Genomic DNA, 16,893 nt, shown 5'->3' on the forward strand with positions numbered 1-16,893 from the left:
TAACTCTGCTAGTTCTACTCAATCTGTAACACTTTTAATCATTGTAAACCGCATAGACTGCGGTATATAAACTGTTATTATTAAAAACGATCTCTTGAGTTTATTTATAGCTCTTTTAGAGCTATCATCCTTTACATTCCATATTCCCTTATTTCAACTGTCTGTGTGAGAACCATGGATTTTTGTGTTCTTGTCTCTTAATATCATGCAATTTTTGTTCCTTCTGATTTGAAAAAGGAAAGCCATTCAAAAATTCATTTAGTTTAATAGCTCTATCTTTTCTGGCATGAGGCAACATTGGTACACAATTAGAACAATTTAGGACATCATATGAGAAGCCAAGGTCATAGCCTAAAACTGAGTGGCAGCAGGTTCAGGACAAATGTCAGGAAGTTCTGTTTCACACAAAGAGTGGTGGGTGCTTGGAATGCTCTCCCGGAGGAGGTGGTGGCAGAAAATACTGTGCTGGGTTTCAAATGCATGTTGGATGCACACCTTATTGCAGATCATATTGAGGGATACGGGAAAACCGGGTCTCCAAAAAGGAGCACCTAAATGGGCCTCCGCGTGTGCGGATCGCCGGACTAGATGGACCTTGGTCTGATCCGGTGAAGGCGTTTCTTATGTTCTTATGTTCTTTCTGCCTATTTTTATGTCTCATATTCAGGAGAAATCTCAGCAAAAAAAGCTCATCACTTTCAGAAGGAAAATTAACCCAGAACTCTTCTGGTCTCAGTTGTTAGACTCTCTCCCTCGTTCACCCAGTGACCTCTCTATTGCTGGTAGCTGGAGTAATATCTCAGAAAACACCTATCATTCCTTGGCCCCTCTCACTTCTAAAATAATTTGTTATGCTTAGAAAGCTCCCTGGTTTACCACTTTTCATAGGGATCTAAAAAAAAAAAATTGCAGTAAGCTGGAACAAAAATGGAAAAAAAAATCTAATTTAGATTCAGATAAATTAAATTGGAGAATATTAGGAAATATAACCTAGAGTTAAGGAAAGCGAGAAAAAAAATTTATGGGTGCAAAATAATCAAGTCTGATAATCAAAACAATACTCTGTTGACTCTGGCACTCTCTGATTACTACAAATACAAAGTCTGAACAATCCCTCTCTCCTACAGCTGATGTTTTAGCTTCTTTTTTTTAAAGATAAAATCTCTCTTATCAGGAACTCTTTTCCTTCAGTGGACTTTGAACCAATTGTTATAGACTCTAAGGATGGTTCAAGGGATATCCCAGTGGATCGTTCCCGGTGTTCTTTCAACCCAGTAACTCAATTTCAAGTTTCTCAACTATCTGAAAAAATTAGAAAATGTAAATGCTCTCTGGATCCCTTTCCATCATACCTTTTCGCTAATATTCCTTCCCAAGCAATTTACTGGCTGACAACACTACTGAATTATTCACTAGAAAAAGGGTACTTCTCGCATGATATGGGGCGGATCAGTCTTACTCCACTTCTAAAGAAAGCTGACTTGGACCCTACCACTCCTTCTCATTACCGACCAATTGCTAATATACCATTGTTGACCAAATTAATTGAATCTATTGTCCCCAGTCAACTTGCTACCTATCTGGAGAGATTCACAATTCTTCTTACTTTTCAACATGGGTTCCGTTCCAACTTCAGTAATAATAATAATAATAATAACAGTTTATATACCGCAGGACCGTGAAGTTCTATGCGGTTTACAATGGTTAAAAATGCTACAAATTAAGTAAAACTTACAAAGTTAAAAGCTAGTAACTAAAAAGCTTTAAAGATCAGTTATTGTGAAATAAGATTGTAAAATCAGCTACCTAAGTACTTCAGGAACAGATATGTTTTAGGTGTCTCCTAAATTCCCCATAAGTATTACTGAAACTCTTCTACTCACTTTACTTTCAAAAATTCAACAATTGCAATTACAGAACAAATATGCTTTTCTGCTTCAGTTTGATTTGTCTGCGGTGTTTGACGTCGTCCATCATGACATCCTACTCTATTTACTTTCAGACACTGGTCTTGATCAAGTTGTTTTGGACTGGTTCTCTAAATTTCTTTCGTCCCGCTCTTATTCAGTTACATTGAAGGTGACATATCGAAGTCTTGGGTGCCTCCCTGTGGGGTTTCCCCAGGGCTCCCCATTATCTCCTATTTTATTTAATCTTTACACAAGTACACTGAAACATTACAACTTGACAGCTTGGGAAACTCTACTCACTTATGCAGACGACATTTTCATTTTGATTGAGGTCGACTCTGATCTTTTCAACATTGTTTCTAAAATAACTCAATGTATCTCCAAACTTCAATTTTGGGTAATGTCGGTTCAAATGAAATTAAAACAAAGCTCTTATCGTTGGGTCCGAAATTGGATTGTCTTCCCTCCTTTGTGACCTTGGATTCCGGAGTATCTTTACAAATTGATTTTTTTTTCTAAGATACTGGGCGTTCTCATAGACTCTTCACTTACTTTCAAGGACCAAATAAATTCCCTTGTTAGGAAGTGTTTATTCAGTCTTCATATGTTAAGAAAAGCTAGGGGCCCTCTTTCACTAGCAGCATTTTTCTGTTTTGGTCCAATCCATTATATTAGCTCAGTTAGATTACTGTAATGCAATTTATTCGAGCATAACTAAGACCTCCTTGCATTGACTTCAATTAATACAAAACACTGCTGCTAAGCTGATCTTTGGAAAAAGTAAATTCGATCATTTGTCTCCATTGCTCCTAAAACTTCACTGGCTTCCCGTCTTATTGCAGGATTCATTTCAAATGTGTCTGTATTGCCTTCAAGATCCTTCATGGTATCTTTGCTCTTCTTGTCCCTTTATATTGGGATGCTTATACACTTCTTCCTCCGAATTCACGGTTTCAGTATCCGCAGATTCAGTTATTCGAGATTTTTTGTTTAAAAAAAAAAAAAAGCTCTGGACGTGCACACCAACTAGTACAGCATCTCTATCACCACTAATTGTGTGGCTGAAGCAATTCTGCTTAACAACCATGGAGAGAAAAAAAAAAAAGACAATGCTAAACACAGCTGCTATTTCAGGCAACTCTTCCCTTATGCTGTAAGGGACTGAAGCTTGAGCTGTCTGACCAGCTTTTGTTTTTAGAAGTTAATTTTACTCCCTTAGCAAGAGAATAAAGTTAAAAGATCTAAAATAATTTATTTTTAATTTGTGCAGAGAGTGAGTATGTTTGGTACCCTCTCTGGTAATAACCCATAAAAAACCAATGCTAGATAGTCTCATTCATTCAGCAAAAACTCAGAGCAAACTCCTTATGGGCTCAAGTAGAAGGATCATAATCAGACTCCTGGGAACCTACATCAGTCAGCTTCAGTTACTGGACACAGACCATTGCATGTGTCTAGGGGAGTCACCTGTTCCCACAAACGTCCTGCTGCATCAAGTCAGATCTGCACCATCTGCTGAAGGCAAATAAATATTAACAGGAACCTGGCTGCACCATGTTACACTAGTGATATCATTAGAATCTTCAGGGATTTTTTCCCTTCTGCTTCCATTTCAAAATCCACTAGCCTGTACTGGTCCAGCAGGATAAGGAAATAACATTTCTTTACCTCTAGATCAGTGGTTCCCAACCCTGTCCTGGAGGACCACCAGGCCAATCGGGTTTTCAGGCTAGCCCTAATGAATATGCATGAGAGAGATTTGCATATAATGGAAGTGACAGATATGCAAATCTGCTCCATGCATATTCATTAGGGCGATCCCGAAAACCCGATTGGCCTAGTGGTCCTCCAGGACAGGGTTGGGAACCACTGCTCTAGATGGTACACAATATTAATATGAACTGGCTGAATTTTGGTTGCTTTTCAGAATAGTATCTGTTCTGGCTTCAATTGCCAAGGTGCTATGGGAAACATTGGTATGAACATTACCTGCTCATTTCATCTGAAAGCCACAGAGAGGCGACGGGAGTCATCAGCTCCTCTAGGAAAGCACGCTGGCGTTCATAGTTCTTAAATTGATTGCTGATGAGCACAAGGGCCTCCATCAGTGCACACTTCTCCATCTGAGTCAGCAGTAGTTCATTACCCAGCAACTGCTTCACATGCTTGTACAGCATCTCAAAGTTTGGCTAAAAAACAGAAAGACACATTTAGAGTTAGTACAGCAAATGCAGAATGCTAGAAAGAACAGCATCAATTAGGGCTTTCCAGTACTGTGTTTTTACCTGGAGAGAGGCAAAGAACAAGACCCGCTCCAATGGGACTTCCTACTACACTGTGCTTACAAGACCAAAGACAGTTAAAGAAAGTGAAGTTACTTATCTGTAGCAGGGCTTCTCAAAGGACAGCAGATGTTCTTACAAATAGGTGTTATTTTGAGATTTCTCCTAACGTTTTTAAAGTTTTCAGAATGGTGTATCACACATGGGTGGGATTTCCATGACAGTGCTGAGGCCCACAATCATCTCAGGTTTTTGTTTTTTTATTTTATAAAGCTAAAAGTTGGTAGAAGTTAATTCCTGGGAAGATGGGTGGGTAGGTAGGAAGGTATTGAAGACTTCTCCGAGGACAGCACTTCCAAGTAATACTGTATTGTCTCTTATTTTAAAAATTTATATTCTGCTCAATATATATAACAAAGCAACATACAATTCACAAACAAAAACAAAAAATTAAATACATATGTATTTTATCACCCTGTCAAATTTTGAAAAAAGATAGTTTAAAATTAAAAAATGGCTGCCATCAGCAAATTCACACCAAAAATGGCAAAAATAAACAAAATTCAAAAATAAAAAAAATAGCGATTTGGGGTCTGGGAGGTGGGAGACCAGAATCCTACCTTCAAACTGTGAAAAATGTGTTTTAAAGCATTTAACAAGTCACCTCCAAAGTTCCCATACAAAATAATGGAGGAAGTTTACTCAGTCTCAACAGTGCCGGCCTGTCAGCACTTTTATAGCAGCTGAATGGAGGAAAAAGATTTTATGCCTCAGAAACAGTACCAAATGACCAGACTTGAAGATCTTTGGACTGCCAGTTGGCCGAACACCAACTGTAACCTCTGCCCCCACGATCCTCTCCATGCAATAGGGGGGCAAGAAATGCAGCCTGCACCCTGAAATCCAGGGGGTTGTGCTCCAGATGCATATAGCCTGCGCTTAAAACCTGTGACAAGGTCAGCGGGCAAGCGAACTCTCAGAGGAACGGACCCCAAGTCTAAGAATGTGGCAAATAGCAGGCTGGCTTCACAGATCCACCAAGACTGAATGGACCATGCAGTTCTTTATCTGCCATCATTTACTATACTATTATAATGATTTACCCAAATAACAGGGGACCAAGATAGATGAGATATCTTATTGAAGAACAGTCTAAGTTATTATTCATGTAGGCTATCAAATCTAGATGAGCTTTTATTTGAGTAGATTGAAATTGAGGCAAGAAATAATTCAGTGCAAGTAAAAATGATAAGACTGATTACTCTAGAATCATATTTGAGATTGTAGGGAATTCCTAAAAACAAAATCACAAAACAAATCTTTGGCCTTTGACCATTTTTCAGGAGGACAATAAAAATACAATGCATAAAACCATCTCTTCAACTGACAAGCAAAGATTTCAAGCTCTTGAACATTAAGAGAGTCTAGCATTAACTGTAAAAATATCTCTAAAAAGCAAAGCAATACTTCCACCCTTTTGTCCTATTCTAACTCAAAGAAGTTATTTTATATCTCAAAGGACATAATTCATTAATAAGGTCTGTAGAGGATTTCAACTAAGACTTAGTTATAAACAGAAATTCCAATTGAAACTCCTCCAACCAATCCCTTAATACATGAATTTTATTATACCGAGAAGTAAGCTTTTATTATACCGAGAAGCTTTTATTATGCATAAAAGCAAGGGATAGAACACTATCCCTGCCTGTAACTAGAGTTGTAATAATACATTTTAAAATTACTTCTAACCAAAGCAGAACTCCTGCACATGTATAGTACATTGCTCTGGAAAGTTAATGAAATCCTTAGAGAGCCTCTTACCATCACCAGTTTTGTCAGATGTCACCCATATATGAGAGCTTGTTATTTAGCTCATCCTACAAGAATACTCGAGGCATCCCAGTTTATTTTGTCTACTCCAATGGGACATTTGTGAATTGTATAAACGTAATAGCTAATTTTATGTTTTAATTATGTATGCTTTATTTATAACCTCCCTGGGATAGGATAGTGTAGGATACAAATTTTTAAAACATCTCCCCTGCTTGATTCTGTTCAAATGCAGGAGGCCTGGGCTCGTGATCTCAATGTAGAATTGCCCGAGGATGTGATTTTGAAAGCAGTTAAAAAACTGCCTGCTTTAGGTAAATACACGACTTTTTGGGAGCAGCATTAGCTCCGTAGTTAAAAACTGTTTTTTACAAACTATGTCTCATTAGATCCTTAGCCAAAGTCTTAGAACCAAAAGCTCTTAATGTTCTGATTCATTCCTTGGTTATTTCCAGGCTGGATTACTGCAATACATTATACTATGGCATATCTTAGAAAGAAATAAGAAGGTTAAAAATTATACAAAATACTGCAATAAAAATTATTACTAACTCCAAAAATTACGACCATGTCACTCCCCTGTTACAAAAAGCACACTGGCTACCAATTTCACATAGAATAATCTATAAAATTGCACTATTAACCTTCAAAATTCAACAAACCAACACATCAATATTTTTACATCGTTATTTGATACCATATTCCCCAGCCAGATCTTTAAGATCAATAGATCAGCATTTGCTGACCATCTCGTCTCTGAAAATAATAGGCACCAGAAGAGCTACAACTTTTTCAATCATAGCACCCCCATCTATGGAACAAGTTACCAATTTATCTGCGTGGTGAAACTTCTTTAGAAAAATTTAAAAGCACATTAAAAAGCCACCTATACAAAGATGCATTCGAGTCATAAACAGGATAACTCTTTTATCAACAATCTCAGGTTCAAATACTTATATCTAACCAGATCTATATATAGTTCACAACTTCTCCCTTTCATTTTTAGACCTTGTTTTATTTGTAAAACATTTTTAATTACCCTCCTGATGTTGTTTTTCCTTAAATGTTCTCTTACTTTCTTTAATAATTGTAGTTCAATCCTTTTTCCTTATGTATCACTTATTAATTGTGTACATTGATTGTATGTTTGCCTGTTTAAATTGTTTTTTGTTGTCATCCCCCCAATTTTTTTTTTTATTGTCCATACGCATTGAAAATATTTGATATTGCGTTTATATCAAAATTTTAATAAACTTGAAACTTCATTATAAACTGGTTCTTCACTTCTACATATCTCCTAAGCGAGCCCACCTGGCAGGGATTTGAGCCTCTGCTGCCTGCCTTCGTTGCAGTGCCCCCAAAGCAGGGCACATGTTCTGGACTTGCCCATCCATCCAATCCTTTTGGGATACTATTTTTCTCTTTGTAGACAGTACTTGGAGCGTTACCACACAACGTTCTCCTCTCCTGTTTGGTGCCTCTTTTCACTTTCATCCTCATCGACCTGGGGCGGGAATTTTCCTCTAGTGGACTGTATTGATTGCGCTGAAGTGCATTTTGCTCAAGTGGCTGGAGGCGGAGGCTTCTGACTATTATCTCTGGCGCTGTCGCATGATTACACTCCTGATGTGGGAATGCAGGATTTCTCCTCATTGATTGGGTGAGCCTTTCAACACACCTGGGAACCCTTTTGGAATACCTTGACTCCAGTGGCACGTAGCCGCTTATTGAACTGTTAATTTGTTGTTTTGACCTGTTGTTTGGCTCGCTACCTTTGATTGATTTTTGGTGAAGGAGGACTGGGGGGGGGTTGGGGTGGATGGATATTTGTTGAAACTCTGAGCTGGTATTGCTGTGCTGTTTTGTTTATTGTTCCTGTTGGGCTCAATAAAATATATTTGACAATAAATTTTTAAAACAAATAAATTAAATATATATTAAGACAGCTCATAATAGGCACCCCTGCATTGTTATGTCTTTTTTTGTGCATTTTTCTTGACATGAGAATTTCATCTCATGGAAAGATAGTTACCCAAACCCTCTCCTGGATGCAAGTCTAAATCAGTCTGGTTCTCAGCATTATCCTGAATGTATATCCAAAGTCTGCAAACTTATCCGATGTGTATACATTGTGGTAATCTTGAATACCTCACTAGAAAGCTGTGCCTCACATAAGTTCTTTTAACCCCTTCTGTGCCTCACATTAGCTTCATCACATACCAGGACCAGCTGCGGATAGTCACGGCACATCTTAATGATAGAAGAACACGCATGTCGCCTGACATTCTTCACAGCTCGAGTTCTGGGAGCCTGCACAGGAACAGAAAACCAATTACTGTTGATACAGCACATTAACAGTAGCAATACACATCATCATAACCATCAGACCAGTGCTTCTCAACCTTCTCCTAAAGGCACACCTAATCAAAGGGGATTTCAGGATTACCAGACTGAATATGCAGAAGATAAATTTGCATACTGGAAACAAAACACATATCCTATATATTCACCGAAGTAATCCTGAAAGCTAACTTGCTAAGTATGTCTCTAGGACAGCGTTAAGCACCGCATTAGGTCACTTAATACACAAGGGGTATGAAAGACATGCAGTCGATGAGGATTTCGATTCATTCTTCTTTAGTTTGACTGCTACAATGAAGGTCAATGAAGGTCCTTCTAATTCAGTGATACAGTCTTTATACCACAGCAATATTCTCTTGTTCTTTACTTGCCTTAATACCACATTCTCATAACAAAATATTTTGATAAGGCAACATTTTCTTTGTTTATATCAATTATCCCAAGCATTTTTTTTTTTTCTTTATTTTTATTAATTTGAAAAAAATATCACAAGTTGTTGCAGAAATACAGAAAGTAAAAAGCATCAAAAAGAAACATTGCCAATGTGGCATTTCAATTATCATCTTTCTTAGACCACTAATTTAAAGAGAGGAGAGATCCATTAATTCCGTGGAGAGAAATAAAACAAGAAACCTAATTGTTAGGAAAGCTGACTACGCTCAACAACCCCACTTGTCTTTTAAATCCAGCTGATCATATATATTACAAATCTCCAGAGATCTTTTTAAGGTCTAGAAAGGCTCTCAATTGTGATGGTAAAAAGAAAGTGTACTTGATCCCCAGGTAACAAATCAAACATTTATAGGGATATGCCAAAAGATAGGAAGCCCCCAAACTTTTTGTTTCATCACGCATAGAAAGGAATTATTTTCTGCGGTCCTGTGTTATCTTAGATACATCCAGATCAATCCAAATTCTTTGTCCAGAAAAATCTTGGTGTAAATTCCGAAAATAAAGTTTCATTATCCCAAGCATTAAAGACGTTTGAACCATACTGAAACTGATAAATTTCTAACACGCAAGTTCTGCATCAGGTCTGGCTGTAGGTAGACTTCTTGAAATTGATTTTCTTTTGCACATTGTGATTTGATGTAGTAACCAAAAAAATATTTTCTTTTATTTAAAAACCAAAGACCATGATTACATGCATAATTGTAAATGACCCCCCCCCACTTAAATACAGTGGTGCCTCGCATAACGGCCGCCTCGCACAGTGAACGCTGCGCACAACGAACTTCTTGTCTTGATCCGTACAACGGACTTCGTTTCACACAACGAAGTCGCCCGAGCTGCATCGCTTAACTGGCGCTACATATTTTAAACCTCCCCCCGCCGCCACCGCATATGTTTAAACCTCCCCCCGCCGCCACCGCATATGTTTAAACCTCCCCCCGCCGCCACCGCATATGTTTAAACCTCCCCCCGCCGCCACCGCATATTTTTAAACCTCCCCCCCGCCGCCTGGGCCTGCGCTGATCTCTGAATGGCTGCAGTCAGCTCTCGCGGGACTCACAAGAACTAACTGCAGCCAGCTCTCGCGGGACTCACAAGAACTAACTGCAGCCATTCGGAGATCGGCATGGGCCCACACAGGCGTGCAGAGGAATTGCTCCTGATCTCTGCGCTTCTGGCCTGTACGCCACTGGCTGGGAAAGATGGGAGGAATTAAAAAAGGTACTGGGGAGTATGTGGGGGGTGATTATAATACACAGCAAGGATCAACAAAACCCCTGTCTCCCCTCCCCTTCACATATATCCCCTCTATATCATGCTAACAGCTCTAACAAGGTAAATTTATCTTTTTTTATGTCATCTTAGCATATTTTATGCTACAGAACGAATTATTTTTTTTTACATGTATTGTTATGGGAAAATGCGTTTCACATAACGAACTTTTCGCATAACAAACTTGCTCCTGGAACGAATTAAGTTCGTTGTGTGAGGCACCACTGTATACAATTATAAACTAGAACACTGAAAATCTAAAAGCACTGAAACTAACATTTCTGATCAACTAATCTTCATTGCATCCAAAGAACAGCATAAATAAGGAAAATCAGAATCCAAGTTGCTTATCTGTAACAGCCTGTGAGGGAGTCTCCCCCATTACTGACACTCCTTCACCCTGGTGGAACCATCTGAAAATTCAAAGGCCTGACCACAGGAGAAATGACATGGGAGGATCCAAGAAGATTAAAGGTCAAGGCACAGCTAGGTTAGAGAGGCACAGGCCTCCACCGTGTATCTGACTGCAACTGTAACAGGTAGGCCAAGTAAAACTTGGAACTGTATTTTTGACCCAGCCGGAGGCCAACTGGTAAATGAGGCTAACTTGAAAATAAGAATAGGCTTACTGATTCAGACCAATACTCAATCTAGCCCAGTATCCTGTCTTTACGGTGGCCAACCCAGGTCACTAGTACCTTGCAAAAAAACCTAAATAGTAGCAATATTCCATGCTAATGATCCAGGGCAAGCAGTAGCTTTCCCCATGTCTGTCTCAATAGCAGACTATGGTCGCTCTTCTTGAAGCTTTTCTAAATCTGCTATTTCTTTCTTTTTTTTGCGATAAAATGACCAGAACTGAATGCAGTAATCAAGGTGAGGTTGCACCATGGAGCAATACAGAGGCATAATATTATTCTGTATCTTAATTATCATCCTTTTCCTAAAAATTCCTATCACCCCATTTACTTTTTTTTTTTTTTTTGTCATCACCACAGACTAGATAGAAAATTTCAGCAAATTGTCTATAATGACCCTAGCATCTGGTAACTATAATTTGGATTCTTTTTCCCAATTTGTATCACTTTGCATTTTGCACTTCTCCTAGGACAAGCAGGATGAGTCAGCCACATATGGGTGTTGTCCCAACACCTCCCAATTTGCGGATAAGCTCTCCAATAGCTCAGAGAGATTTTTTTTTTTTTTTTCTCTGAGCATGGGCATGCCCGAGCCCTACCCATTTCCCCCTGCTTCCCCCTAATCCCCAGTCTTTAGTTTCCGCCCGTTCCCATCGGTCGGATTTTTCTACAGCTCTCCATTACAACTTTTCTACTCAACCTGAAGATGCCTGAATCATCTAAAGAAACAACTGGGATGCAGGAGGAGGATGAACACACTGGATCCTCATGAATTGTGCGCCCACTGATTGGATCCGGCGCTCAAGGTTTCCGTGTGGCTTGCATTGTGCGCACATGTCACCACGTGCACGCAAGCTAAGGAAGAGGGCACTGAGAGACTTCATGAAGAGAAGTGAGGCCCGAGAATCTCCCTCCAGCAGCCATCCTCATCAGAGCATAGCAGCGGGGGATCCACAGACGAATCCGGTGAGGAGCCTCCAGGACGTCCTGGCTCAGTCAACCCCCCCGACTGCAACTTGCCCGGTCGAGAAATCTCTCCCGGAAGTCCTGCATGCTGTCGCTAGCCGTCGGCCCCTGCAGGAAGCCGATAGGAGTCTCACCAGACCGAGAGATCTCTCCAGGAGTTCCTGCATGTTGCTGCTGACAGCCAGCCTCCGCAGGGCATGAAGAGAAGTGAGGCCCGAGAATCTTCCTCCAGCAGCCATCCTCATCAGAATGCAGCAGCGGGGGATCCACATGCTACAGTGGCAAGGAGCCTCCAGGATGCCCTGGCTCAGCTAATCCCCCCGCCTGCACTTGGCCCGGTAGAGAAATATCTCCCGGAGTCCCTGCATGTTGCCGCTTAGAACCAGCCTCTGCAGGGCAGCCGATAGGAGTCTCGCCAGACCGAGAGATCTCTCCAGGAATCCCTGCATGTTGCCACGCAGCCATCCTCTGCAGGGCAGCCGATAGGAGTCTTGCATGCTGCTGCGTAAATCCACAGCCTCTGCAAGCAACAGATCGGGGCTTTCACCCTCCAGACGGCATGCTGCCTCTTACAGCCGGCCTCTGAAGGGAGCCGATTGGGGTTCAAAGGTAAGTCCTATCTGCTTGTTTTTGGGAAAACCTCTGATAATCTGTTGCAGCCCCGAGGGCTCTGCCCCACCCTCCTCCCAATCTGAATTTAAGGAGAAAGAATCTCCCATGCTTCTTTCCCTTGGAGGGGACCTGCAGACCTCTCCCCCCAGTAGGAGACATGCTGCCCCAGAGTTCAGCTTATAAAGGACATGCTGAAGAAAAAAAAAAAAAAAGACCAACTCGATGTTTCTTTCCCTCTTGGGGTCCTGCAGAGTCTACAATTCACACCTTTCCCACCCCTCCCCCCTCCCCCTCTCAGGTTGGGAACAAGGAGTCTGCCTTTCTCAGCAGGGTGCTGATATCTTCAGAGATGCGGCATGTCAGACCATGCCTCTCCAAGGGTGGGGGTTTAAAACTCCTCAGTCTAAAAAGCTGTTTGCTCTTCATAAAACCTAGGCAGAGTGTTTTTCCAGCTAGCATGAGGGACTCTGTACTATTCATGATTTCTATAGCACTGAAAGGCATATGCAGCGCTGTACAGTTTAATATACAATAGGCAGTACAGCAGGAGAAGCCCACTCAAGAGGCATTATCACTCCTCTTTCTCTGCCTCCAGGCACAGTGGGAAACGCAGCCAGGAGCACTGGCACAGATGAAGGGGTGCATCCTGCCCCCTCTCTGCAGGCTCTCCCCCCCTCTCAAGAAGGACAGAGAAGGGTGGTGGGGTACATGGAGCCACCCAACCAGTCAAGTGGAGCAGCACATGAACCTGCGAACCACCAGGGGTGGGACCAGCAGCCACAGTTAATCCTCCTGCTGACCCACTCCTCTCTCAGCGGGCTACACTCCCCACAATGCCCCCCTTTAGAGGGAGCCACGCACAACAACATGGCGCGGTTCAGCGGCAGGCCATGCACCCAAGCAACGGAGGAACAAGCCACACACCAGCCTCCAGCCACGCCCCGAGTCACCACCCACAAAAATAAATAAATATTTACTAAAAAACAAAAAAACACAAAAACAAACGAGGACTCACCCCAAGTCCCTCCAGAAACACAGCCTTTCTCAAGATCCACGTGGGTGGACAACAAGTACCCAAGACAGAGTACTACAAGGCCTGAACTACCAGTACCAGTACTTCACGCAGGCAGTGGCGATTCCAGTCCACAAGAACCTCCTGGACTGCAGAGACGAGATTTGGCTGACTCCCTCCTCAGGGCAACCAACATCAAGGAGACTGGGATTGAAGTACCAGATCTTTCCAGCCCAGGGATTCGACAACCCGCAGCAGCCATACATGGACATTGCGGTAGCTTAAGAGAAACAGGGCAGCACGACCCCCCCCTCCAACCCCCGTCAGGGAAGAACCTGAAAAACCCTGGTTTCCACGGGGAAAAAGACCTTCGAGGGTGCAATGCTGAGCGCACGAATTGCTGCGCTCCAGTTCCAGATGCGGCTTTATCAGGAGGCCAGTGAGAGGAAATAAATAAATAAAATAAAATAGAGACTCCAGCTCACAACTGAGCCAGTCCACACTGGCAGCAGTCTGTGCCCCAGCGCTCACAACAGTAACATAACTGCTATGCAAACAAGCACCGCCCGAGGGGCAGGGGCATCCAAGGGCAGCCCTCTACCTGAGACAAAAACAGAACCTTGACCACCCTCCGGCCCAGCAGGAACAGATTGTCGGCGAAGGCTTGGCCCAGGATCACCATCGACCAGTGGGCCCTCAGCATCATCAAGCAGGGATTCCAAATTCGTCTCCACTCCCGCCCCCCCCCCCGAGTGGGCGGGGCACCCTCCATCTGACGACCCAACTTTCCTGCAGCAAGGAGAGGACCTGCTTCGGCAGAATCAATAGATGCGGTGACGAACAGAGGAGATCACCAAGGGGTTTCTACTCCAGGAACCCCCGCTTCAACATGGACAAGGACAACGCTCGTCCTTGGATCTCTGTAAGCTCAACAGATACATACACAAGGTCCAGATGCACTCTCTGGGTACAGTCTTGGCCCTGTTACAGCCCGAGTATTGGCTAGTATCCCATGCACCCAGCCCACAGGAGGCATCGTCGCTTCTAAAGCCAAGACAGACGCCTCCAGTACAAGGTCCTGCCCCTTGGACTCTCAACGGCTCCAAGAGCGTTCACAAAGTGCGTGGCAGTGGCACATCCTCGCCTTCAAGGGGTGCGCGTCCTATCTTATCTCGACAGCTGGCAGCCCCGTTAACCACCATAACCCTCCTCCAAGAACTGGGGTTCCTCATCAACTACATGAAGCCCCACCTGATACCCACCCAGGGGATATCGTTCATCTGGGCAGTCATCGACACCACGCAGACCAAGGTCGTCCTACGGGACTACCAGATCGACGCCATGACATCCCTATCCCAGTGCATCCCTGCCAGCAGCTCATCGTCAGCACGCTCCGGTCTTTGTTGTGCAGCACACCAGATTACTCATGTGATCCCTGAAAGGGCACCTCAGACATCACTGAGACCAGTGTACCCAACCTCTGACCACCCACCCACTGGAGCTCAGGGCCTTAGGGAATGCCCTCGAAACCTTCAAACAGGCAGGGCAGTCCTCACCCAAACAGAAAACCAGGTGGCCTCGCACTATATCAGCAAACAGGGAGGGACAGGGTCAACCTCGCTATGCAAGGAAGCTTGCCACATGTGGGAATTCTCCAACTCCATTCAATGCACCATCCAGGCAACTTACCTCCTGTGGGAGCAGAACGACCTGGCAGAAAGACTCAGCCACCAGCTGGATCCCGATGAGTGGTGTTTCAACCCAGCGGCGATTAAGAAGATCTTCAGCACCTGGGGCACACCGAGCATCGACCTGTTTGCAACCGAACCGAACTCAAAATACTCGACCTTCTGCGCAAAGAGATCAACCCATCGCCATCTCAGCCCCGACGGTCTGTCTGTGAGTTGGAACACCCTAAGTCCTGCAGAAGATTCTTCAGGACAGAGCAACGGTGATCATGATTGCCCTGATCGGGCTCCTGCAACCATGGTTCCCGTTCTGGCAAGGGATAGCGGTTCACCCACCTCTCCCCGCTCCAGATCAGTGCAGTTCTCATTACCCCCTCCACCACGACCTGCGTTCCTTAGCCCTGACCGCATGGATGATGAGAGGATGAACCTACCACAAGACGTGGAGCACACTCTTATGGCAGCCAGAAGACCTTCAACCAGAAAACGCTATGGGTTGAAAGGGAGAAGGTTCCGCTACCAGTGCACAGACACGCAGCGAGACCCCTACAACTGCCCCATACCGGACATCCTGCAGTACATACTGAGCTTATCTCAGGGGGACCTAAAACCCACTTTCATCAAGGTCCACCTAAGTGCAATCACGGCATACCACGCTGGCCTAGACAGCAAACCAGTGTCGAGGCATCCAGTAATCACAAAATTTCATGAAGGGACTGTCCAATCTGCACCCACCGGTCAGACCACCACCGCCCGGATGGGACCTCAACTTGGTGCCGCATCATCTCACCTCGACCCCTTCAAACCTTTGGGGGAGGCAGATCCCGTATTCCTGGCTGGGAAAACCCTGACCATCGTGTCTACCGACACACTCCCTCATGAGAACAGGGTGGTACCCAGTACCCACCCCCGATTCTTGCCGAAGGCGGCTTCAGCGGGCCTCCCGGCACTCTACATCTCCCCACAGGGAGGCACACTGCCACCTCAGCAACACCTCCTGGACTGTGTGCGGGCCCTGACTATGCAGCAGATTAGACAAACCTCAATTGTTCGTCTCCTACGACCAAAACAGACCAGGACTTCCGGCCACCAAACGCAGGCGCGCGCGCTGGATATAAGAGTGCATCCCCTTCACCTATAGAAAAGCGCAGCATCAACCGCAGGTGGGAGCCAACGCCCACCAGCGCAGAACCATAGCCAACACAACGGCACATCTGCACCACACACCAATAGGGGACATCTGCGATGCAGCCACTTGGTCTTCCATGCACACCTTCACCAAGCACAGGTTCCCTCCCAGGAGGGACAGCAACCACTAGCACAGCCTTGACAAACACTGATCAAGTAGGGTGTTATAAATATCGACAAACACTGTTCAAGTAGGGTGTTATAGATATTGATTAAGTAGGTCTTCCAGCACTCCTTCTAGACTGAATGTGGAATAGGCAAGTATGAATTCTCACATGCAAGTACGATTTGTCACTGTTGACCAGTTGGTTTCTCACTGTTCATTGATTGTCATTGACCAATTTCACTGTTCTGTGAGTTAAGTAGGTCTTCCAGCAATCCTGTCTAGTCTGAAGGTGGAATAGGCAAGTATGAATTCTCATATGCAAGTACGAATTGTCACTATTGACCAGTTATGAATTGTCACCGTTGACCAGTTGGTTTTCTCACTGTTCATTCATTGTCATTGACCAGTTTTCGCCGTTCTGTGAGTTAAGTAGGTCTTCCAGCACTCCTGTCTAGTCTGAATGTGGAATAGGCAAGTATGAATTCTCATATGCAAGTACTAATTGTCACTGTTGACCAGTTAAGAATTGTCACTGTTGACCATTTGGTTTTCTCACTGTTCATTGATTGTCATTG

At 43.6% G+C, this 16,893-nt stretch overlaps 1 protein-coding gene across 2 annotated transcripts in view; it reads right to left on the reverse strand.

Annotated features, from left to right (window-relative positions):
* The window catches only part of XPO5 (exportin 5), a 149,803-nt gene that overhangs the window by 75,972 nt on the left and 56,938 nt on the right, over positions 1–16,893 (reverse strand). For both annotated transcript variants that reach the window (XM_033936609.1, XM_033936608.1), the window contains 2 exons: positions 8,243–8,332; positions 3,900–4,099 (listed from right to left, as the gene is read on the reverse strand). In XM_033936609.1, the coding sequence (XP_033792500.1) occupies positions 3,900–4,099; positions 8,243–8,332 (290 nt within the window). The remainder of the gene's footprint in view (positions 1–3,899; positions 4,100–8,242; positions 8,333–16,893) is intronic.

The sequence above is a fragment of the Geotrypetes seraphini genome, chromosome 3 (assembly GCF_902459505.1).
Source record: "Geotrypetes seraphini chromosome 3, aGeoSer1.1, whole genome shotgun sequence".
Classification (NCBI taxonomy): Eukaryota; Metazoa; Chordata; class Amphibia; order Gymnophiona; family Dermophiidae; genus Geotrypetes; species Geotrypetes seraphini.